The following is a 21,167-nucleotide window of genomic DNA, read 5'->3' on the forward strand; positions in this document are numbered from 1 at the left end:
CTGACAGCGAGGTTGGACGAGGTGGTAGAGGTAATGGAGACGAAGGACCGGCAGGTGAGGACGCACCTGGAAACGGTCAAGGTAGCCTTAGAGGATGAGCTTGAGGAGACGTACCGGGGAATGAAAGAGGTGAAACAGAAACTAGAAGAAGTGGAAGAAGGGATGAGCGAAATTAAGAAGCGACGGAGAGGGGATAAGAAAGAAATAAAAGAGGAGATAAAAGAATTGGTCCAAAGTCTGTGTTTGGATCGTGATGATGTGCTCATTAACCGGATGAGGGATTCGCAGGTGATGGAGGAGAAGCGAAGAGGAAGAGGACCCGGTGTAAGTGGTGACCAATATGGTCGTGCGTATGATGCGCCAGGGGATTTAATAAGCTTGGGGGTCGAGATAGACCCGGGTGTTCGTGAGAGGCCGTTGGTGAAGTGTGCGACAGGTCTGGTGTGCGAAAGAGGAGGGGTGCGAGAAAGTCCGACTCTGGGGTGTGTGAGGAAAAAGTGCGTGCCAAGGAGTGAGGGTGCTGGCGAGAGTGAGTCGGTCGTAGCGCGTGTGCGAGGGAGCACATGGAAGCGTGGTGTGGTGAGTGTTACAGAGGGTGTGACGGGAGAGTGTGCGCGAGAAAGGTGTGTGACGGACAAGTGCATGGGGAAAGAGTGCGCTGTCAAGAGTAAGGGTGAGTGCGCTGGCAAGAATGGAGGTGAGAGTAGTGAGAGTGACAAGGAGAGTGAGTTGGTTGTGACAGGTGAGCGAGGATGTACACCTGGGATGGAAGGATGCACACCTGGAATGGTAGAGCGTGAGTGGGAATGCACGCTGGAGTTGGTGGTGAGGCACATGGTTGGGTGTGCGAATGAGGGCACACCTGTGATTGTCACAGAGGAGGTGACCGAGGAGGGGGCGCGAAGCGGTGTATTGGTGAGGTGTGCGAGCAACGAATGTGTGCCACAGTGTTCGGTGGTCAGGTGTGTGACCAAGGCTGTGAGTGGAATGAGGGTACCTGGGTGTGTAAGGAAAGGTACGAGGAGCATGGGCACGGCTGGATGTGTGAGCAAGGAACGGGCTGCGGGGTGTAAGCATGCAGGTGAAGCATCGACGTTAAACGGGTTAGAGGTTAGAGCGACTTTTAGCCGAAGCGGGCCCTGGGTGCGTGCTGGGCCTCGCCTTGAACGGCCGCGTCCGTGCTCCACTAGGCGGAGCTGGCAGCCCGATAGAAAGGGTCGTCATGGCGACCACTTTTTGGTGAGACGTGCCGGCAGGTCTAGATCGGGGCATTGGATGGCTCCACGCCGAGGAGGTGCGTGGGATCTCGGCACGGGTAAGCCCCCGTCCCTGCACCGAGTGCCGGACGCATCCTGCCGCCGGCACAAAACAACCAGCATCCATTGCTTGGCTTTACGAAGCCGGGCTTTGGACAGGAATTGGCGCACCGAGAGGCATTATTGAGTAGACTGGGTGATGAGGTTAGTGTTTTGGACCCAAAATTGGAGAAAAACAAAATTTGATGATTGGCAAGGGATTGGCAGTAGTGATTGGCAGATGATGGGTAGTGATTGGCAAATTTTTGATTTGTTGAAATTTGATGTGCAAAATTGGTAGTGAGAGACCCCCGATGTGGTGGGATGGCATCCCTGCCACCCTTCCCATGAGGGGGCAAAGGAGCAATAGCTTATGGGGTGTATGGCAGTGAAAACTAGCCCGGGTGGGTTAGGATATTGATAGGGATCTAGCGAAGATGACAGTAGGTAACGTTAAGTTTAGTTAGTGACTGATACCTGTAGTGGGGACGCAGGTAGATTAGTATGGATGATAATGACGTGGGAGCGCAATAGTTTAAAGGGACGACTGGGAAGCGCAAGTTTCAGAGGGGAGTAGTTAGATGAGATGATGCCGTGTGGTTGAGAGTTGAACAGGTGTGATTGCACAGGTGTGCAACTGGACAGGTGTGTGGAGCAGTGTATGAGTAGTGAGTGTTGTGGATCAGCGCGAATGCGCTTGGGGAGAGAAGGGTGCAGGTGGCACCAGGTGTGAGAGCACAGGTGTGCAAGTACAGGTGTGTGGAGAGAGTTGGAGTAAGTGGTACGGAGTGGTGTGCATGGTGCGAAGGTGTGAATGGGGGAAGAGTGGACCCCCATCACGGATACCCGGGGCGGGTAGTGTAAGTGTTAGGTAGAGGGTATAGGTAAATTGTGGTTGGATATTGGCATCTGTGGTGCGGTTGCAGAATGGTGTTGTGAATGGGTGCATTAGTGTTGTGGAAATGGCTGGGCGTGTAGCCTGTTAGTGTGTGTAGTTGGTTGGGCACTCCACCACTGTGAGGATGTCGGCCAGGTGAGGCCGCAGGTGGGCTCTGGGAGCCGGTAGTTGTGAGTGGGTGCCTGAGGATCCCGGGTGTGGATCGGGCAGCCCAGTGCCAGAGAGGGCACCGAGTGGGGAGAGCGCCAGAGGGCCTTCCCCAGGTAGTTAGGTTAGGGTAAGGAGCAGGTAAGCTCGGAGGCAACTGCAGTGGTGGAGGTGTGCAGGTGGGTAGACCCGCTGGGAGAGGTACACGCCACAGCCCAGAAATTGTGCGAGGGCACCGGGAGATGAATCGGGGGAGTGAGACCCCAAATTGAAAAGCACCACAGTTTGGCCAATGGGAATTGGTTTTTAGAACCCATAGTGTAAGAGGGCCAATGGTTTGGCCGGAGGAAGACCCCGGGTAGTGTAAAGTTGTAAAGTCACTTAGGAAATAGTTAGGATTGATGAACCTGTCGCACCATGCGCAGCCACTTACCTGTGGTGATGATGATGACTCCACACCTGTGTTTTCTTTGTTTGTGTTGCAGAAGTAAGGATTGCTGTGAGGATTTGTGAGACGCATCACGACGTGGATGAGACATTGGGGTGATTCCATCTCTCCCTCCTTAGGAGGGACTGATGATGAATTGGTGATGGCAAATTATGATGTTGAGTTGGAGATGGCAAATTTTGAGGAAAGTTGGAAATAGCAAATTTGATTGGTTAGGAGGGAGAGAAGACGAATTTGGTTTATGGGAGGAACGGGGAAGACAGTAGGAATGTTTGTTGATTTGTAAAGTAGATGTTTATGGGTAGTGTTGTGTTTTGTGGATACAGTAAGGGGTAAGGGAGGGGCCATGTAGGTTACCTGGTGGGGGGGGGGGGGGGGCGTACGGTAGGAACGTACCTGTCTCACCTGGTTCCCATGTGCCTCCAGTGTGCATCACCTTGTATTGCGTGCACTTTTGCGCCCTTACCACCTTACTCACTTGTCTGCTTCTTTTGTCTCCCACCTCCGAGGATCTGGCTTTGGGGTAGAGAGAGAGGAGAGAGAGGTGCTGGCTTCGCAGTTGTGGGCCTGCACTTTCGCTGTTTGCTGCCTGGATCGATACACCATATGGACCGCAATGTTTGTGGCCACCCACCATGGACCGCAGCTCTTTTGCGGCCAAGCACCACCCGTGGATAGACCTATGGGTCAACGTGGCACCTATGCCAAACAGGTGAACCACTCTTAGTTGGCCCCCTGACGGCCACAATAAAGAAATGGACGCGGTTGGCGCCTTTCTTTATTTTTGAAAGAGGCAAGAAGGCCAAGTGCACCACATGAAGGCAAGACCAGCGGCAGAACATCGGCCGGCTGCGACACCACACAATGATTCATAAACACTTTATTGGTGCACCGGATGGTGCTCACTGTGTGAGGGGGTGGTGCTTGATGCTTGGAAGGGGTGCTCTGCACATTATTAAAGGCCGTAGGCCACAGAGCACTCGTGGGTTGGTGTATCGATGCTGGCATGCGTGCTCTCTCTATGCATAACATCTGCATGTGTTCCTCCAAAAACAGGTCCTGGATCATAGTGTAAATATCAGCGCAGTCTTGTGTAAATAATGCTCCCTACCGGCTGTATGTTTAGTTTGAGGATTCTTTCCGGATTCGGTTAGCCTGTGGGTGTGTTTCTGTGAGGAGAAGGGTGCAACGTCGCAGGGGGACATATTTACTCATTTGTGAATATCTGTAAAACTGTCGCACTCAGGGTAGAGTTAATAGTAGAGGGAACTACATTGCGTGCCACACTAAAGTAGGTAAAAATTTATCGGGTCGGGACGCCCCGAGGGTAGAGAAGGGTGCAATGTTGCGAATATGGAATTTGGCCTCCATATCCGCTTGTAAATATTCCCCTATTTCCCCAATACTCCCCAACTATCCCCAATCCCCCATTCCCTAGTCCCATTGTCTGTAAACAACAATCAGTAGAGCCGACCTTCCCCTTTTTCCCCCATTAAATGTCGTGCCCAGGTCCACCGCATCTCACGTAGACAACTTTCGGACATCTTGCTAGTTATTCTTAGTCTATGTCAGTTAAGGACTCCTTTCCATTAATTCTGACTCTTCGTTGCACCAGAATGTGATTATATGGCACCAGTAGTGAGTTTAGGACCTTCCCTTACCTACTCCCATCTTCTTCCCCAAACAACAACTACAGCTACAACAACAACTACAACCACGGCGCGCGGGGGGAGTGTGCGTCCTCCCACCAGCTCGGTTAGCCGCCATGACCATGCGCTCCACGGGGTTACCACGAAGGGGCTCCCTGTCAGCCCCTCGTCAAGGGTGGAGCCGGTAACCCCCCCGCATGCACCCAATGAGAAGCAACGAGCCGATTCCATCTGGGGCGGAGCTAACGAGCCGAGGGCGTGTCACTCCCCGCCGGATATACGCGCCGACTTACCGGATGTGACGTTAGATGCGCCCCCAGCTTGAAGAAGAGCAAGTCACTACCTCCGAGCGCTGCGACCTCCCGCTCCCTGCATGCTGCATCTCTGGACCGGACCGAGCCGATTCTGTCCCTGAGCCCAGGTGCACCTGGAGCCATCGATCCTGCCTTTCCTAGCCATCAATCCCCGTGTGAGTCAGCCTTTTGTCCCGTTTATCTGTCGTCTGTTGGGGTTAATATAAGATTGTGTCTAAGTGCCTATCTTCCTTTGCTGTCCCTCTTGTAGTTGTAATCTAACCTTCCGAACGAATATAACCTCCTCCGGGGGTCTTGAGAACCGTATCCCTGGTGTCGTGTCATTTTAATCCCAGCCGTGTGTCTTTTCCTTCATTGATCTAGCGTAGCGCGATTAGTCAACGTTCGGGTATAATCGGGTAACTTGTGCAGACGTGGTCATACCAAACCGCTCGGTAAATAACATCCACAACCGCGTCTGTAACAATTGGTGTCGAGGAGTGGAATTCGAACCCGGGACTAAATTTATTAGGCCCAAATTTGTAGTAGAATCAATTCGGAGCGCGTTTCCCGCGCGAAATTATAACGGCGAAATTTGATTTTGTTATACGGAAATAAAAACCCGAATTTTGAAAGTCGCGCTATGGCAGACCAAGACAGCTGGGGTCCGGTAGGGGAGAGTGAGGCAGGGTCGGTCCAGGACCAAATTGAGGGACGCGAGGAGAGCGAAGCAGTGAGGGCGCCAGGGTCGCAAAATAGCGTTGTCGCGCACGTGGGTGTAGCGGCACCAAATTTAGCCGCGGCCGTGGTCGCGGTAGCCGAACCCGAGATGCCAATGAATTGGAACCTGTTTATGAAACAGATGATGGCCTTTATGGTAAAAACAGACGATAATTTCAAAGGGATGGAAAACAGGATGGGAAACGAAATGGGGGTAATGAGGGACGAAGCGAGGGGTACCGGTGAGGGATTAGACAAGAAATTAGAGGGGTTAGACAATGGGATAGAAGGGGTGAAACAAGGGTTAGGGAGTAGAATAGAGGGATTAGGAAACAAATTTGAGGGATTAGACAATAGATTAGGGGAAATACAGGAGGGGTTAATGGGGGTAGAAAACAGAATGGCCGCTCAAGAGAATCAAATGGAAGGGATGCAAAAGGGGTTTAGAGGGGGTAGAAAATAGAATGGCTGCCCAGGAGAATCAGATAGAGGGAGTGAAAAATGGGTTAGAGGGGTTAGAAAGCAGTATGGAAGGCAAATTGAGGGACATGAGGGACCAAGCGGAAAGGGAAGTTAACCAAATGGGGCAGCAGATAGAGGGGATCAGAATGGGGGTAGAAACCAAACTGGATGCTCACAGGGAGGAAATGGAGCAGATGAGGGTGGCATCTGGGCAGGAGATGCAAGTGATGGGAGAGGAGATCAGAAGAGGAGTGGGTGAGGAGGTCGGAGGAGTGCGCGAGGAGGTGAGGCACTGTAAGGAGCACATGGAGAAGGAGGTGAGAAAGGGGACTGTAAAGTTACAAGGGGGCATAGAGGACCTGACGCAGGAGGTGGAGCAGCTAACAGAGGGACAAAAAGAACTAACGGACCAGGTAAAGAGGAACACTGCGGTATTAGGAGGTTTAAAAGCGACACAAAACGACATAAAAAACGACTTAATAGCGACAAAGAGGGAATGTCAGATGGTACGTGAGGGACTGACAGCGAGGTTGGACGAGGTGGTAGAGGTAATGGAGACGAAGGACCGGCAGGTGAGGACGCACCTGGAAACGGTCAAGGTAGCCTTAGAGGATGAGCTTGAGGAGACGTACCGGGGAATGAAAGAGGTGAAACAGAAACTAGAAGAAGTGGAAGAAGGGATGAGCGAAATTAAGAAGCGACGGAGAGGGGATAAGAAAGAAATAAAAGAGGAGATAAAAGAATTGGTCCAAAGTCTGTGTTTGGATCGTGATGATGTGCTCATTAACCGGATGAGGGATTCGCAGGTGATGGAGGAGAAGCGAAGAGGAAGAGGACCCGGTGTAAGTGGTGACCAATATGGTCGTGCGTATGATGCGCCAGGGGATTTAATAAGCTTGGGGGTCGAGATAGACCCGGGTGTTCGTGAGAGGCCGTTGGTGAAGTGTGCGACAGGTCTGGTGTGCGAAAGAGGAGGTGTGCGAGAAAGTCCGACTCTGGGGTGTGTGAGGAAAAAGTGCGTGCCAAGGAGTGAGGGTGCTGGCGAGAGTGAGTCGGTCGTAGCGCGTGTGCGAGGGAGCACATGGAAGCGTGGTGTGGTGAGTGTTACAGAGGGTGTGACGGGAGAGTGTGCGCGAGAAAGGTGTGTGACGGACAAGTGCATGGGGAAAGAGTGCGCTGTCAAGAGTAAGGGTGAGTGCGCTGGCAAGAATGGAGGTGAGAGTAGTGAGAGTGACAAGGAGAGTGAGTTGGTTGTGACAGGTGAGCGAGGATGTACACCTGGGATGGAAGGATGCACACCTGGAATGGTAGAGCGTGAGTGGGAATGCACGCTGGAGTTGGTGGTGAGGCACATGGTTGGGTGTGCGAATGAGGGCACACCTGTGATTGTCACAGAGGAGGTGACCGAGGAGGGGGCGCGAAGCGGTGTATTGGTGAGGTGTGCGAGCAACGAATGTGTGCCACAGTGTTCGGTGGTCAGGTGTGTGACCAAGGCTGTGAGTGGAATGAGGGTACCTGGGTGTGTAAGGAAAGGTACGAGGAGCATGGGCACGGCTGGATGTGTGAGCAAGGAACGGGCTGCGGGGTGTAAGCATGCAGGTGAAGCATCGACGTTAAACGGGTTAGAGGTTAGAGCGACTTTTAGCCGAAGCGGGCCCTGGGTGCGTGCTGGGCCTCGCCTTGAACGGCCGCGTCCGTGCTCCACTAGGCGGAGCTGGCAGCCCGATAGAAAGGGTCGTCATGGCGACCACTTTTTGGTGAGACGTGCCGGCAGGTCTAGATCGGGGCATTGGATGGCTCCACGCCGAGGAGGTGCGTGGGATCTCGGCACGGGTAAGCCCCCGTCCCTGCACCGAGTGCCGGACGCATCCTGCCGCCGGCACAAAACAACCAGCATCCATTGCTTGGCTTTACGAAGCCGGGCTTTGGACAGGAATTGGCGCACCGAGAGGCATTATTGAGTAGACTGGGTGATGAGGTTAGTGTTTTGGACCCAAAATTGGAGAAAAACAAAATTTGATGATTGGCAAGGGATTGGCAGTAGTGATTGGCAGATGATGGGTAGTGATTGGCAAATTTTTGATTTGTTGAAATTTGATGTGCAAAATTGGTAGTGAGAGACCCCCGATGTGGTGGGATGGCATCCCTGCCACCCTTCCCATGAGGGGGCAAAGGAGCAATAGCTTATGGGGTGTATGGCAGTGAAAACTAGCCCGGGTGGGTTAGGATATTGATAGGGATCTAGCGAAGATGACAGTAGGTAACGTTAAGTTTAGTTAGTGACTGATACCTGTAGTGGGGACGCAGGTAGATTAGTATGGATGATAATGACGTGGGAGCGCAATAGTTTAAAGGGACGACTGGGAAGCGCAAGTTTCAGAGGGGAGTAGTTAGATGAGATGATGCCGTGTGGTTGAGAGTTGAACAGGTGTGATTGCACAGGTGTGCAACTGGACAGGTGTGTGGAGCAGTGTATGAGTAGTGAGTGTTGTGGATCAGCGCGAATGCGCTTGGGGAGAGAAGGGTGCAGGTGGCACCAGGTGTGAGAGCACAGGTGTGCAAGTACAGGTGTGTGGAGAGAGTTGGAGTAAGTGGTACGGAGTGGTGTGCATGGTGCGAAGGTGTGAATGGGGGAAGAGTGGACCCCCATCACGGATACCCGGGGCGGGTAGTGTAAGTGTTAGGTAGAGGGTATAGGTAAATTGTGGTTGGATATTGGCATCTGTGGTGCGGTTGCAGAATGGTGTTGTGAATGGGTGCATTAGTGTTGTGGAAATGGCTGGGCGTGTAGCCTGTTAGTGTGTGTAGTTGGTTGGGCACTCCACCACTGTGAGGATGTCGGCCAGGTGAGGCCGCAGGTGGGCTCTGGGAGCCGGTAGTTGTGAGTGGGTGCCTGAGGAGCCCGGGTGTGGATCGGGCAGCCCAGTGCCAGAGAGGGCACCGAGTGGGGAGAGCGCCAGAGGGCCTTCCCCAGGTAGTTAGGTTAGGGTAAGGAGCAGGTAAGCTCGGAGGCAACTGCAGTGGTGGAGGTGTGCAGGTGGGTAGACCCGCTGGGAGAGGTACACGCCACAGCCCAGAAATTGTGCGAGGGCACCGGGAGATGAATCGGGGGAGTGAGACCCCAAATTGAAAAGCACCACAGTTTGGCCAATGGGAATTGGTTTTTAGAACCCATAGTGTAAGAGGGCCAATGGTTTGGCCGGAGGAAGACCCCGGGTAGTGTAAAGTTGTAAAGTCACTTAGGAAATAGTTAGGATTGATGAACCTGTCGCACCATGCGCAGCCACTTACCTGTGGTGATGATGATGACTCCACACCTGTGTTTTCTTTGTTTGTGTTGCAGAAGTAAGGATTGCTGTGAGGATTTGTGAGACGCATCACGACGTGGATGAGACATTGGGGTGATTCCATCTCTCCCTCCTTAGGAGGGACTGATGATGAATTGGTGATGGCAAATTATGATGTTGAGTTGGAGATGGCAAATTTTGAGGAAAGTTGGAAATAGCAAATTTGATTGGTTAGGAGGGAGAGAAGACGAATTTGGTTTATGGGAGGAACGGGGAAGACAGTAGGAATGTTTGTTGATTTGTAAAGTAGATGTTTATGGGTAGTGTTGTGTTTTGTGGATACAGTAAGGGGTAAGGGAGGGGCCATGTAGGTTACCTGGTGGGGGGGGGGGGGCGTACGGTAGGAACGTACCTGTCTCACCTGGTTCCCATGTGCCCCCAGTGTGCATCACCTTGTATTGCGTGCACTTTTGCGCCCTTACCACCTTACTCACTTGTCTGCTTCTTTTGTCTCCCACCTCCGAGGATCTGGCTTTGGGGTAGAGAGAGAGGAGAGAGAGGTGCTGGCTTCGCAGTTGTGGGCCTGCACTTTCGCTGTTTGCTGCCTGGATCGATACACCATATGGACCGCAATGTTTGTGGCCACCCACCATGGACCGCAGCTCTTTTGCGGCCAAGCACCACCCGTGGATGGACCTATGGGTCAACGTGGCACCTATGCCAAACAGGTGAACCACTCTTAGTTGGCCCCCTGACGGCCACAATAAAGAAATGGACGCGGTTGGCGCCTTTCTTTATTTTTGAAAGAGGCAAGAAGGCCAAGTGCACCACACGAAGGCAAGACCAGCGGCAGAACATCGGCCGGCTGCGACACCACACAATGATTCATAAACACTTTATTGGTGCACCGGATGGTGCTCACTGTGTGAGGGGGTGGTGCTTGATGCTTGGAAGGGGTGCTCTGCACATTATTAAAGGCCGTAGGCCACAGAGCACTCGTGGGTTGGTGTATCGATGCTGGCATGCGTGCTCTCTCTATGCATAACATCTGCATGTGTTCCTCCAAAAACAGGTCCTGGATCGTAGTGTAAATATCAGCGTAGTCTTGTGTAAATAATGCTCCCTACCGGCTGTATGTTTAGTTTGAGGATTCTTTCCGGATTCGGTTAGCCTGTGGGTGTGTTTCTGTGAGGAGAAGGGTGCAACGTCGCAGGGGGACATATTTACTCATTTGTGAATATCTGTAAAACTGTCGCACTCAGGGTAGAGTTAATAGTAGAGGGAACTACATTGCGTGCCACACTAAAGTAGGTAAAAATTTATCGGGTCGGGACGCCCCGAGGGTAGAGAAGGGTGCAATGTTGCGAATATGGAATTTGGCCTCCATATCCGCTTGTAAATATTCCCCTATTTCCCCAATACTCCCCAACTATCCCCAATCCCCCATTCCCTAGTCCCATTGTCTGTAAACAACAATCAGTAGAGCCGACCTTCCCCTTTTTCCCCCATTAAATGTCGTGCCCAGGTCCACCGCATCTCACGTAGACAACTTTCGGACATCTTGCTAGTTATTCTTAGTCTATGTCAGTTAAGGACTCCTTTCCATTAATTCTGACTCTTCGTTGCACCAGAATGTGATTATATGGCACCAGTAGTAAGTTTAGGACCTTCCCTTACCTACTCCCATCTTCTTCCCCAAACAACAACTACAGCTACAACAACAACTACAACCACGGCGCGCGGGGGGAGTGTGCGTCCTCCCACCAGCTCGGTTAGCCGCCATGACCATGCGCTCCACGGGGTTACCACGAAGGGGCTCCCTGTCAGCCCCTCGTCAAGGGTGGAGCCGGTAACCCCCCCGCATGCACCCAATGAGAAGCAACGAGCCGATTCCATCTGGGGCGGAGCTAACGAGCCGAGGGCGTGTCACTCCCCGCCGGATATACGCGCCGACTTACCGGATGTGACGTTAGATGCGCCCCCAGCTTGAAGAAGAGCAAGTCACTACCTCCGAGCGCTGCGACCTCCCGCTCCCTGCATGCTGCATCTCTGGACCGGACCGAGCCGATTCTGTCCCTGAGCCCAGGTGCACCTGGAGCCATCGATCCTGCCTTTCCTAGCCATCAATCCCCGTGTGAGTCAGCCTTTTGTCCCGTTTATCTGTCGTCTGTTGGGGTTAATATAAGATTGTGTCTAAGTGCCTATCTTCCTTTGCTGTCCCTCTTGTAGTTGTAATCTAACCTTCCGAACGAATATAACCTCCTCCGGGGGTCTTGAGAACCGTATCCCTGGTGTCGTGTCATTTTAATCCCAGCCGTGTGTCTTTTCCTTCATTGATCTAGCGTAGCGCGATTAGTCAACGTTCGGGTATAATCGGGTAACTTGTGCAGACGTGGTCATACCAAACCGCTCGGTAAATAACATCCACAACCGCGTCTGTAACAATATATATATATATTTGTTAAAGGTCATTACTCATTCATGCAGTGGTGTTCATCCTCTTTGTGCTCTGCTTCAGATGTTCTTCAGAGGTAGGTTTAGGCCATGGGCCAGATATGGTCCTCGTGCACCCCCCCACCCCCCCCCCCCCCCACAACTCTACCACCCCATATATTTTTGAAGCACTAGGGTCCCCTCAACATGAAATCAACAGTAAATAAACTGGTTCTTACCATTCATTTTTCACACATATTTGATGGTACCCTTAAAATATATCTTTTTTGCCAATGTCGCGCCGTAAATCTTTTCCATGTCGTTATGTTCTCTGAGATGGCTGAAAGTGGTCTGAGTTGTATAAGTTATATATCATCTAAAAGGTAATTATCTGCTGGTCATTATAAATGGCATATATTTTAGATTTAGTGTTACCATTGGCCTCAAAAATCAAGTCGAACAGCTATACCCCATGTTTCGCTGTGTCAAACTAACACTGACTAAGATATTCAAACTAATATTTCAAATCCAGCCGCACTAGAATTGATTGACATTAATAACAAATGTCGACATTCTTCATAAAAATACCTTTCATTTGATACCAAATGTGTATTTTTGTCAAAAAAATCTATCAGATATGACACTTCAAACAGAATGCAGGTGTGCCGACAATCGCGATGACTGCACGAAATGATCGCGTTGATAGACATTGTCAGTCATGGAAGGTGCTTTTATTGGAAAGTGAAATATCATTCAATTGCTCATTGTTACTTGACAATATATTATTAAGTCACACTTTACCTCGATTTAGTTACAGGAATACATGCATGTTGCAAATGAAGCAGCTTTGTCAACCACTCGCTACTATTCAGAAATTTACCATCCAAAATGTATGTTTCCAGGTGACGTATTCCGGCTGAAGTGACATCATGGAGCAAGCACCAAGGAAACGGAAATGCGACAGTGACCAGTCTCCTACCCCTGTGTGCATAGTTCATGTGGACGGTTTGAAATATGGTGAGCTGCATCTACTGTCTGAGCTGAAAGATGCCGAAAGAAAATTGGCCAAGCTGCAGGAGGTCAAAGCAAGGCGGCTTGCACAGCCTCCGTCATCTAGCTATATAATGCAGGAAACATGCGACCTCATTCCTGATGTGATAGCAGAATACCATGGCATCCACTGGGAGTGTTACAAGCGTTTCACAATGAACCTCGATAGACTCAAGCCTACTGCAAGTACATCACAAGCAACTGATACACCGCCGCAGCGCCGGAGCCGCAGGAGCTTAGGTGACAAGGTCCTTTTCAAACCTGACTGTATATTCTGCAGTTCCGAGGGCCGGAAACGGGTGAAAGTACAAGGAAGCTGGACAACCCAGGGAATGAGTCGGTTTGAATTTGATGGGTGGAAGTCAGTACTGGAAATTGCTGAGAGAAAACAGGATGAAAAACTTCTAACAAGGATCAGGGGTCATGATCTCTTTGCTTGTGAAGCGAAATATCACCAGAATTGCCGCCAGAAGTATATGCAGAAGGCAGAGAAATGGCAAAGTACGGCAGCATCAGCTAGAACTAGGAGAAATTCACAAGAAAGCTTTTGAAGTAGTTTGTGATGTTGTAGATAAGGAGGTGTTACATAGCCACAAGGTTGTGAAACTATCAGACTTGAGAGCATCGTATGTTGCTCAGCTAGAAAGCAGCAATCATGCCAATCCAGGTTATCGGAGCGAAAAACTGAAACGCAAGCTTGAAATCCACGAGCCCTTCAGGAACCAGATGTCATTCTGCGACCTTGGAAAGTTTCAGTCCTACTTGGTATACAGCTCAGCTATTGATGTCAATATTGCCGTTAAGCATGCCTTTCAATTAGGATCAACAGATATGATCGAGAATGCAGGCACGCATTTGCGACAGTCCATTATGGATGCATGCTCTGAAGCACCCAATCTGAAATGGCCACCAAGTTCTTCTGATCTCACCAAAATGGATGATGTTTTACCAGATGATGTTCTTCGAACCTGTGAAGTGACTGAAGCTCAAAACTTTGAATGACATGAACAAGACCATCAAAATGAAGACTACCAAAAATAAGATCATCCAATATAAGCAGCAGGGCAACGTAGCTTTTCACCTCTTTGTTAAGTCACAGAGCCTGGGATTGCAGCTGGACTTAAAAGAGTTGATGACCTACCCATTAACGGCAGTTCCTTACAGCATCGCCACAGCGGACGGCTATCTTGCCAAGACAGACAAGGCAAAAGCCTTCCAGTACCTAACCAAAGATTGTTCTGATGCTGACGTACCACCAGCATCAGAAACGCTGACTGTGTTTGATGGCAATGCATGCTTCTACTATCTGAAAGACGTACCTGGCAACTTCAGTCAGATCTGTTCCAAGGTATTTGACATGATCGGCAAGACAGGAGATGTCGTGTTCAGTACGGATCAATACTTACCTGAGTCTGTGAAGTCCATGGAAAGGAGCCGTCGGGGATGTGGAGAAAGGCTTATCCTGAAAGGAGAAGCTACAAAGAGGCCACCAGACTGGAAGTTGTTCCTGTCAAATGATGACAACAAGATCCAATTCATCAAGCTAATGCTTAGGCTCTGGAGCAGTGACCAGTATGCAGCAAGGCTGCGTGGAAGAAAGGTGATCTTCATATGCGAAGGGATTGCACACCTGCTGACATCAACGGATGGTCTGGAAATAGTTGTACAGGAGCTGCCAATGCTGAAGTCTTCACAAGAGGAAACTGACTCACGCGTGGTACTGTATGCTAATTATGCCACAAGCAGGGACTACCGGTACATCCGAGTGAAGAGCCCAGACTCAGATATTTTCTTCATCCTGTTACACCATGCTGCGTCCATAGGTGTAACTATGCTGTTTGACACAGGTGCAGGGAACAAGCAGAGAATGATCAATGTCAGCACGTTAGCTGCTGAATTTGGCAAGGACAAATGCACGGCACTAATGGCTCTTCATGCATATACCGGCTGCGACAGCACAAGTGCATTCCGATGGATTGGCAAACTCAAACCAGTGAAAACTCTGCAGCGCCAACCGAAGTACATTCCCACGCTCAAGAAGTTAGGAGATACCTGGGATATACTTGATCATCTCATTGATGACCTGGACAGCTTCACATGCGCCATTTATGGTAGAGCATCGAAAGTCTCCAAGGTGGATGATCTGAGACTCATTCGAATTAATGAGTTGTGTGCTTGGGTGAATCGCCGTGTTCCATCAGGCACTGTAGATATGGGTAACCTGCCACCCTGTAAGAGGAGTCTTAGACAACACATTCGAAGGGTCAACTACCAAGTAGGAATTTGGAAGAGAGCTCACATTCCCGAACCCACGATACCCAAGGCGAGCCAGGGCCACGGCTGGGAAGAAAAGGGGGGAAACCTCGATCCTATCTGGTATGAAGGGGATGCCCTCCCACGAGAGCTAGCCGACATAGCTCAGGACGTGCGAGACAGCACGAACAGTGATGATGATTCCGACACCGAAACCTTTGGTGACATGGAGTATGGACTAGACACTAGAGGATGACGCTCATGAGAGTGAGAGTGATTTGGACGAATGACAACTTCTCTTCAATATGAAGCAACGTAGTTGAGAAACAGAATTGTACTGGCATTTTTACATTTTTGTTTTAAACCTTGTTTCACATTGCTCGGCTTCAGATTCACAGGTCCCGGGTTTGATCCCGGCCTGAGTCTGGGAATTGTTTCAGCCATCGTTTCATTATCCCAGGAGGTCTCTTGGCCAGGATTAGCCTCATTGTACAAAACGGTGGTCTGAAGACGGAATTCACCTCACCTGTTTCACATTCCTATATCATTATGGAAAAAGATCTGCTTCATAACTGAAAGAGATTGTGCACAAAATGATATATATGTTTCATGATTCTCACAAGTATTGAGTGTGCTGATTTAAATGAGCATGACATATAGAACTATTTCTCTGAAAGAAGTGAGGAGACTGAAGGAATTGATAACAATGTTGTTATACTGTAACAAATAAGGTGTGATTGTGTGTGAATTTAGCAATTCATATTGAATTGTGTTGAAAGTTCGCACAGTGTCATCTGTCTGTCTTTCTGTGCATGTTAGCACAGAAAGTTAGCACATGGATCATCTGTGAAGCATATGCGGCAATTGTCGGCACACCTGCGGTCTGTTTACAGTGTCATATCTGATAGATGTTTACTGGTAAGAAGACATATTTGGTATCAAATGAAAGGTATTTTTATGAAGAATGTCCAGAAAGGTGTTGTTAATGTCAATCAAGTCTAGTGCAGCTGGATTGAAGATATAAGTTTGAATATCTTAGTCTGTGTTACGTTGGCACAGCGAAACATGGGGTATAGCTGTTCGACTTGATTTTTGAGGCCAATGGTAACACTAAATCTAAAATATATGCCATTTATAATGACCAGCAGATAATTACCTTTCAGATGATATATAACTTATATAACTCAGACCACTTTCAGCCATCTCAGGGAACATAACGACACGGAAAAGATCTATTTTAAGGGTACCATCAAATATGTGTGAAAAATGAATAGTAAGAACCAGTTTATTTACTGTTGCTGTTTTACCAGAGGGGACCCTCGTGCTTCAAAAATATATGGGGTGGTAGAGTTGTGGGGGGGGGGGGGGGGGGGGGTGCACGAGAACCATATCTGGCCCATGGCCTAGTTCTTTGTTTGATTCGTTCTCGCTCTTCAAATTAATATAGCACCCACTGTAATTATATATTTATTGCGGTGTATTGGTAGGCATTGTTTGCTCGGTAATGTGGTCAACATTTTCGCGCTAAATATTCGAGAACCATATCTGGCCCATGGCCTAGTTCTTTGTTTGATTCGTTCTCGCTCTTCAAATTAAAATAGCACCCACTGTAATTATATATTTATTGCGGTGTATTGGTAGGCATTGTTCGCTCGGTAATGTGGTCAACATTTTCGCGCTAAATATTCGAATTTTAACAACACGACGTTAACAAAGGTAGAATAAATTGCTAATGTACGATTTAACCCATAATTACCGATCTGATGTATTAATTATTTAAAACACAGTTGCACCTTCCAACAATGCTCGAAGATGTATATTATTATTTACAGTACGGTACGGTACGTTATTGCCAATTCGCAAGACGTAGGCCTACACAATAAACTGCGGCCTGAAGATTTTCTTTTTCCAAGCCGGACCCCTCTTGGGTCAAATTTGAAATTGCATGGAACCGGGAGATCGGGCGCCATTTTAATTCGTCAAAATGACCGACTAAACATAACTTTACTAGTACCGACTGCAAAGCCGCAATGAGCCGGCGAAGCCAAAACCTCTTGCCACTATTTTACCCATCACCATGGCATCAGTAGGTTAGGTAGTTGGTAGTAGGTAGGTGTAGTAGGTACCGTACCTGGTAAAACTTGGTAAAAGAGAAGAGCAGACAGTCCTCCCCGATGGCAATACCTGCATACAATACAATAAATGTCACAAGAAGCTTAAGGAAGTAACTATACGATGTGCTAGCTTAAGGCCTATTTTTAACTGGGCTTAACATACGTTTTCACAGTAAGTGTGTCGTCTTCTAACTTCAGTCGCTGTCAGGTGTCAGGGCTGGTTCTCTGACTCTCCGGGCACGGCAGCTTCGTCCACCAGAAGACGTTAGCTTGCAGCCTTGCAGTGATTAATTCGGTAAATTCCGTCTCAACTTCGGATATTTCCGGCCGTGAAAAACTATCCGTATTTCTAAACTAAATATGTAAACCGCTTATACCATATTTCTGGCCGTGAAAAACTAACCCGTACGGCCGCGAGATTTCTAAAAAAACAATTCTTCGTCAATTTTAGAATATTTGACGCCGTTTTCACCGTCCGAAACGCGTAATAATAATTGGTTCTGGTGTTTGATGACGATTTTCGTTGAAGATAACGAGGTTGGTCTTAACATATTTTAATTACTAATTACAGGTTTCATGAGATTGTGAATCAAAGAACGACGGGTGAAACAAACTCCGATTGAACTTTTTCGCAATTGTTTTATGCAAACTTCTGCATCCGGTCGATGGCGCCCACCATCGAGCGCTTTCATTTTAGAAATATTTTTGCAAATGCTCGACTCTCATTGGGTCCGGTGTTTGGTGACGCGTTTTGTTGAAGATAACCAGGCCCGTGCGGGCCGATGTTGGTCTTAAATTATTTTATTAATACATCGGAGGTGCATAAGATTGTGAATCAAACGACGACGGGTGAAAGAAACTCCTAATGAACGTTTTAAATTTGTTATGCATACTTCCGCCCACGCAAGATGGCTGCGCCCACGGCGCTTCGGATTCTCGAGCCAAGGCATAATCAGGTTTTCAACATAATACGTACTCGTTTATTGACAACACCGGCTTCGCCGGCTACAAGTGCCGACTGCAAAGCCGCAATGAGCCGGCAAAGCCAAAACCTCTTGCCACTATTTTACCCATCACCATGGCATCAGTAGGTTAGGTAGTTGGTAGTAGGTAGTTGGTAGTAGGTAGTTGGTAGTAGGTAGGTGTAGTAGGTACCGTACATGGTAAGACTTGGTAAAAGAGAAGAGCAGACAGTCCTCCCCAATACCTGCATACCTCTTGCCACTATTTTACCCATCACCATGGCATCAGTAGGTTAGGTAGTTGGTAGTAGGTAGTTGGTAGTAGGTAGGTGTAGTAGGTACCGTACCTGGTAAGACTTGGTAAAAGAGAAGAGCAGACAGTCCTCCCCAATACCTGCATACCTCTTGCCACTATTTTACCCATCACCATGGCATCAGTAGGTTAGGTAGTTGGTAGTAGGTAGGTAGGTAGTTGGTAGTAGGTAGGTGTAGTAGGTACCGTACCTGGTAAGACTTGGTAAAAGAGAAGAGCAGACAGTCCTCCCCAATGGCAATACCTGCATACAATACAATAAATGTCACAAGAAGCTTAAGGAAGTAACTGTACGATGTGCTAGCTTAAGGCCTATTTTTAACTGGGCTTAACATACGTTTTCACAGTAAGTGTGTAGTCTTCTAACTTCAGTCGCCGTCAGGCGCCAGGGCTGGTTCTCTGACTCTCCGGGCACGGCAGCTTCGTCCACCAGAAGACGTTAGCTTGCAGTGATTAATTCGGTGAATTCCATCTCAACTTCGGATATTTCCGGCCGTGAAAAACTATCCGTATTTCTAAACTAAATATGTAAACCGCTTATACCATATTTCTGGCCGTGAAAAACTATCCCGTACGGCCGCGAGATTTCTAAAAAATAATTTTTCGTCAATGCGAGAATATTTGACGCCATTTTCACCGTCCGAAACGCGGAATAATATTTTTTCAAATGCTCGAATCTCATTGGTTCTGGTCTTTGATGACGATTTTCGTTGAAGATAACGAGGCTGGTCTTAACGTATTTTAATTACTAATGAGAGGTTTCACTAGATTATGAATCAAAGAACGACGGGTGAAACAAACTCCTATTGAACTTTTTCGCAATTGTTTTATGCAAACTTCCGCATCCGGTCGATGGCTGTCTCCAGCACTCCATCCAGTGAGCGCTTTCATTTTAGACATATTTTTGCAAATGCTCGACTCTCATTGGGTCCGGTGTTTGGTGACGCGTTTTGTTGAAGATAACCAGGCCCGTGCGGGGCGATGTTGGTCTTAAATTATTTTGTTAATACATCGGAGGTGCATAAGATTGTGAATCAAACGACGACGGGTGAAAGAAACTCCTAATGAACGTTTTAAATTTGTTACGCATACTTCCACCTCCGCAAGATGGCTGCGCTCACTGCGCTTCGGATTCTCGAGCCAAGGCATAATCAGGTTTTCAACATAATACGTACTCGTTTATTGACAACACCGGCTTCGCCGGCTACTAGTACCGACTGCAAAGCCGCAATGAGCCGGCGAAGCCAAAACCTCTTGCCACTATTTTACCCATCACCATGGCATCAGTAGGTTAGGTAGTTGGTAGTAGGTAGGTAGGTAGTTGGTAGTAGGTAGATAGGTAGTTGGTAGTAGGTAGGTAGGTAGGTGTAGTAGGTACCATTGTAACGAACTCAAGCAGACTCCATCGTGCCGGAAGCGGAAAACGCGTTTATTGACGCGGTGATGATTCACTCGTGTCTGACGAATAAGCGCGTCCGATAAACCACAACAACAATGCAAATACAAGTCAGAATAATACGTTACATCCTCCTTTCTTTCAAGGAAGCCACTTTAAAGGAAACCAGCAAAGCAAATAACTCTATAAAGTAAAACTTACACTGAATTAATTAACAAACAGCATCACATTCAGATCACGTGAATCAATTGATTTAAATTTAAAGATCCAGACGTCTGGGAGGGTTAACCGCTCTGCCGCTCCTTGTGATGAACTTGGTATTTCTGGGAGATGCAGTGGCTCGAGGCGATGACACTGTTGGGAGACTTTGGGATTCAGATGCTTGCTCACTTGGACTTGGGGACTTGCAGCAGTTCCCCACTGGGGTGTCCTGTTGAGTGGTGGGATCAGGGAAGTCCCTCATGTCCTGAGAAGAGTAAAAGCGAGAGAGTGGCTGACTTCCCACCGGGCCAACATTGGTTGAATGAGGCACTCTGCGGAGATGGAGCCTGTTACGCCGGTACACATTGTTTGGGGTCCTCAGCAAATATGACCGGGGGCTGTTGTGGCGCGCCTCAACTACAGCCGGAATCCAATGCCTGGCCTCCGGGTTTGGCAACATCCTAACACTGTCTCCCGGCTGGAGCGGTGGCAAATCTGACATAGATGGCTTGTCATGATAGTATTTTTGTTTCTCCTTCTGTGTGTCAAGGCGTGATCTCACAAGGTGATGGTCATACCGCGCAGGCATGAGAAGAGTGCGGCTGCAAGGCAGTGTGTTTCTGGGGCGTCTTCCCATTAGGAGCTGAGCCGGGGACAAGTTTATTCCTTCAAGTGGAGTGGTGCGGTAGTCTAGCAGGGCTAAGTACTTATCTGCTGACTTCTTCCAGAGCCTTTTCACTGTCTGGATCGCTCTTTCTGCCTCTCCATTGGCACGTTGGTGCTTGGGGGACACAATGTCGTGAGTTATGCCATATTCTTTGCAAAACTGAGAAAATTCCTCTGACGTGTACTGACTTCCGGAATCGCTTCGCAGCTTCTCTGGAATACCATGTCGACAAAACTGCTGCTTGAGAGCTTCGATTACAGAGCGAGCTGTAATGTCCTTGAGGCAATCCACCTCCACAAACTTGGAGTAATAATCGACCGTGAGCAAATACTGCTTTGATTCGAAGTCAAAAACGTCGCTTCCAACTTCGATGAATGGAAGATCAGGCGTGTAAGTCGGCAAGAGAGGCTCCCGTTGCTGAGCGCTTTGATACTCTGCACACTTGCAACAATTCCGTACAGTTTCTTCGATGTCAGAGTTCATTGAGGGCCAATACATGACCTCGCGAGCACGCTGCTTACACTTGTTCACTCCGAGGTGCGATTCATGAATCAAGCTCAGCATTCTGGGTCTGAGGCT

At 48.8% G+C, this 21,167-nt stretch overlaps 1 protein-coding gene across 8 annotated transcripts in view; it reads left to right on the plus strand.

Moving 5' to 3' along the window:
* Window positions 1–21,167, plus strand: part of LOC137430304 (contactin-associated protein-like 2) — a 131,557-nt gene that overhangs the window by 81,365 nt on the left and 29,025 nt on the right. For 2 of the 8 annotated variants that reach the window (XM_078780547.1, XM_068121083.2), the window contains one exon: window positions 12,535–12,649. The exons of the other annotated variants lie outside the window; for them this stretch is intronic. In XM_078780547.1, the coding sequence (XP_078636673.1) occupies window positions 12,562–12,649 (88 nt within the window). In that variant the 5' untranslated portion in view covers window positions 12,535–12,561. The remainder of the gene's footprint in view (window positions 1–12,534; window positions 12,650–21,167) is intronic. 8 annotated transcript variants of the gene reach the window in all.

This window comes from Myxine glutinosa, chromosome 6 (assembly GCF_964187855.1).
Source record: "Myxine glutinosa chromosome 6, kmMyxGlut1.1, whole genome shotgun sequence".
Lineage (NCBI taxonomy): Eukaryota > Metazoa > Chordata > Myxini > Myxiniformes > Myxinidae > Myxine > Myxine glutinosa.